This window comes from Dama dama, chromosome 9 (assembly GCF_033118175.1).
Source record: "Dama dama isolate Ldn47 chromosome 9, ASM3311817v1, whole genome shotgun sequence".
NCBI classification, from domain to species: Eukaryota; Metazoa; Chordata; class Mammalia; order Artiodactyla; family Cervidae; genus Dama; species Dama dama.
This window is the reverse complement of record NC_083689.1, coordinates 24,722,376-24,724,158: the sequence shown is the minus strand read 5'-3', so window position 1 is coordinate 24,724,158 and position 1,783 is coordinate 24,722,376. Positions and strand designations below refer to the sequence as shown.

Sequence of the window (1,783 nt, the reverse complement as noted above, 5' to 3'; positions counted from 1 at the left end):
CAGCCAAATATATATATAAAACTTTTTATTTTGTATTGGGGTGTCGCTGATTAACAATGTTATGACAGTTTCAACTGAACAGAGAAGGGACTGAGCCATACATATACATGTATCCATTCTCCCCCAAACTCCCCTCCCATCCAGGCTACCAAATAACATTGAACAGAGTTCCATGTGGTATACACTAGGTCCTTGATGGTTATCCATTTTATTATTTTATTATTAAAAAAATTATTTTATTTATTTTTGGCTGTGCTGGATCTTCACTGTTGCATGGGCTTTTATGTAGTTTCGGAGAATGGGAGCTAGTCTTTGTTGTAGTGTGTGGGCTTCTCATTGTGGTGACTTCTCTCATTGTGGAACGTGGGCTCATGGCAGGGTGGCTCAGTAGTTATGGTGCATGGGCTTAGCTGCTCTGCGGCATGTGGGATCTTCCTAGACCAAGAATTGAAGCTGCATCTCCTGCATTGGCAGGCGGATTCTTTACCCCTGAGCCACCAGGGAAGTCCCGGTTATCCATTTTAAATATAGCAGTGTGGCTTTTTCCGGTAAGCGGCCTGAGCTGACCCTTAAAAATGGTGCGCTATTCACTAGACCCAGAAAACCCCACAAAATCATGCAAATCAAGAGGTTCAAATCTTCGTGTTCACTTTAAGAACACTCGTGAGACTGCCCAGGCCATAAAGGGTATGCATATCCGAAAAGCCACCAAGTATCTGAAGGATGTCACTTTAAAGAAGCAATGTGTGCCATTCCGTCGTTACAATGGTGGAGTTGGTAGGTGTGCACAGGCCAAACAGTGGGGCTGGACGCAGGGTCGGTGGCCCAAAAAGAGTGCTGAATTTTTACTACACATGCTCAAAAATGCAGAGAGTAATGCTGAACTTAAGGGCTTAGATGTAGATTCTCTGGTCATTGAGCACATCCAAGTGAACAAAGCCCCCAAGATGAGGCGCAGGACTTACAGAGCTCACGGTCGGATCAACCCCTACATGAGCTCTCCCTGCCACATTGAGATGATCCTTACTGAAAAAGAACAGATTGTTCCTAAACCAGAAGAGGAGGTTGCACAGAAGAAAAAGATATCCCAGAAGAAACTGAAGAAACAAAAACTTATGGCCCGGGAATAAATGCCGCAGAAAATAAATGCAAATAAAAGTAAAATAAATAAATAAATAAATATAGCAGTGTGAACATTAACAGCAGAAGCAGAGGTGTTTCTAGCTCTGAGCCAGATGGCTGGTGCTCTGCCATTGACCTTTTTTTTTTTTTCCATTGACCTTCTGAGTGATCAGGGCAAACTATCTCCATGCCATATAGACACCATGACTATAGCCTTATGTGTGTGTATTAACTGAACAAACATTGCTGACAAAACCAAGTGTTGGCAAGGATAGATAGTACCAGAGCTCTCTTCCACTGCTCATGTGATTGTAAATCCTTACAATGCTTTGGAAAATTGTTTAGCATCAATGACTAAATCTAACAATCACTTATCCCGTGATGCATTGATCCTGTTTCCACGTGCATAGCCAAGAGAAATGAGGATACTTGTCCCTCAAAACACAGGCACAAGAATTTTTTTTGGCTACGCCTTGCGGTTTGTGGGATCTGTTTCCCAACCAGAGACTGAACCCTGGCCCTTGGCAGTGAAAGCACAGAGTCCTAACCACTAGGTCACCAGGGAATTCCCAAGAATGTACATCATTTAGATAATTGTCACATCATCAGAATGAAAGTCTTTTGTGGCTTCCAAGAATGCCATTGAAAACATGAAAAGACA

General features: G+C 42.6%; 1 protein-coding gene across 1 annotated transcript; it reads left to right on the top strand.

Moving 5' to 3' along the window:
* Nucleotides 1–540: 540 nt before the first annotated feature.
* LOC133062157 (large ribosomal subunit protein uL22) lies at nucleotides 541–1,139 on the top strand. The gene has a single exon (XM_061150757.1). It carries the CDS (start codon nucleotides 576–578, stop codon nucleotides 1,128–1,130), a length of 555 nt encoding a protein of 184 aa, XP_061006740.1. The 5' UTR covers nucleotides 541–575; the 3' UTR covers nucleotides 1,131–1,139.
* The last annotated feature ends 644 nt before the right edge of the window (nucleotides 1,140–1,783 follow it).

Bases quoted from the DNA above. Each gene is read 5' to 3' on its own strand.
- LOC133062157 (XM_061150757.1), top strand. From the start codon at position 576: ATGGTGCGCTATTCACTAGACCCAGAAAACCCCACAAAATCATGCAAA.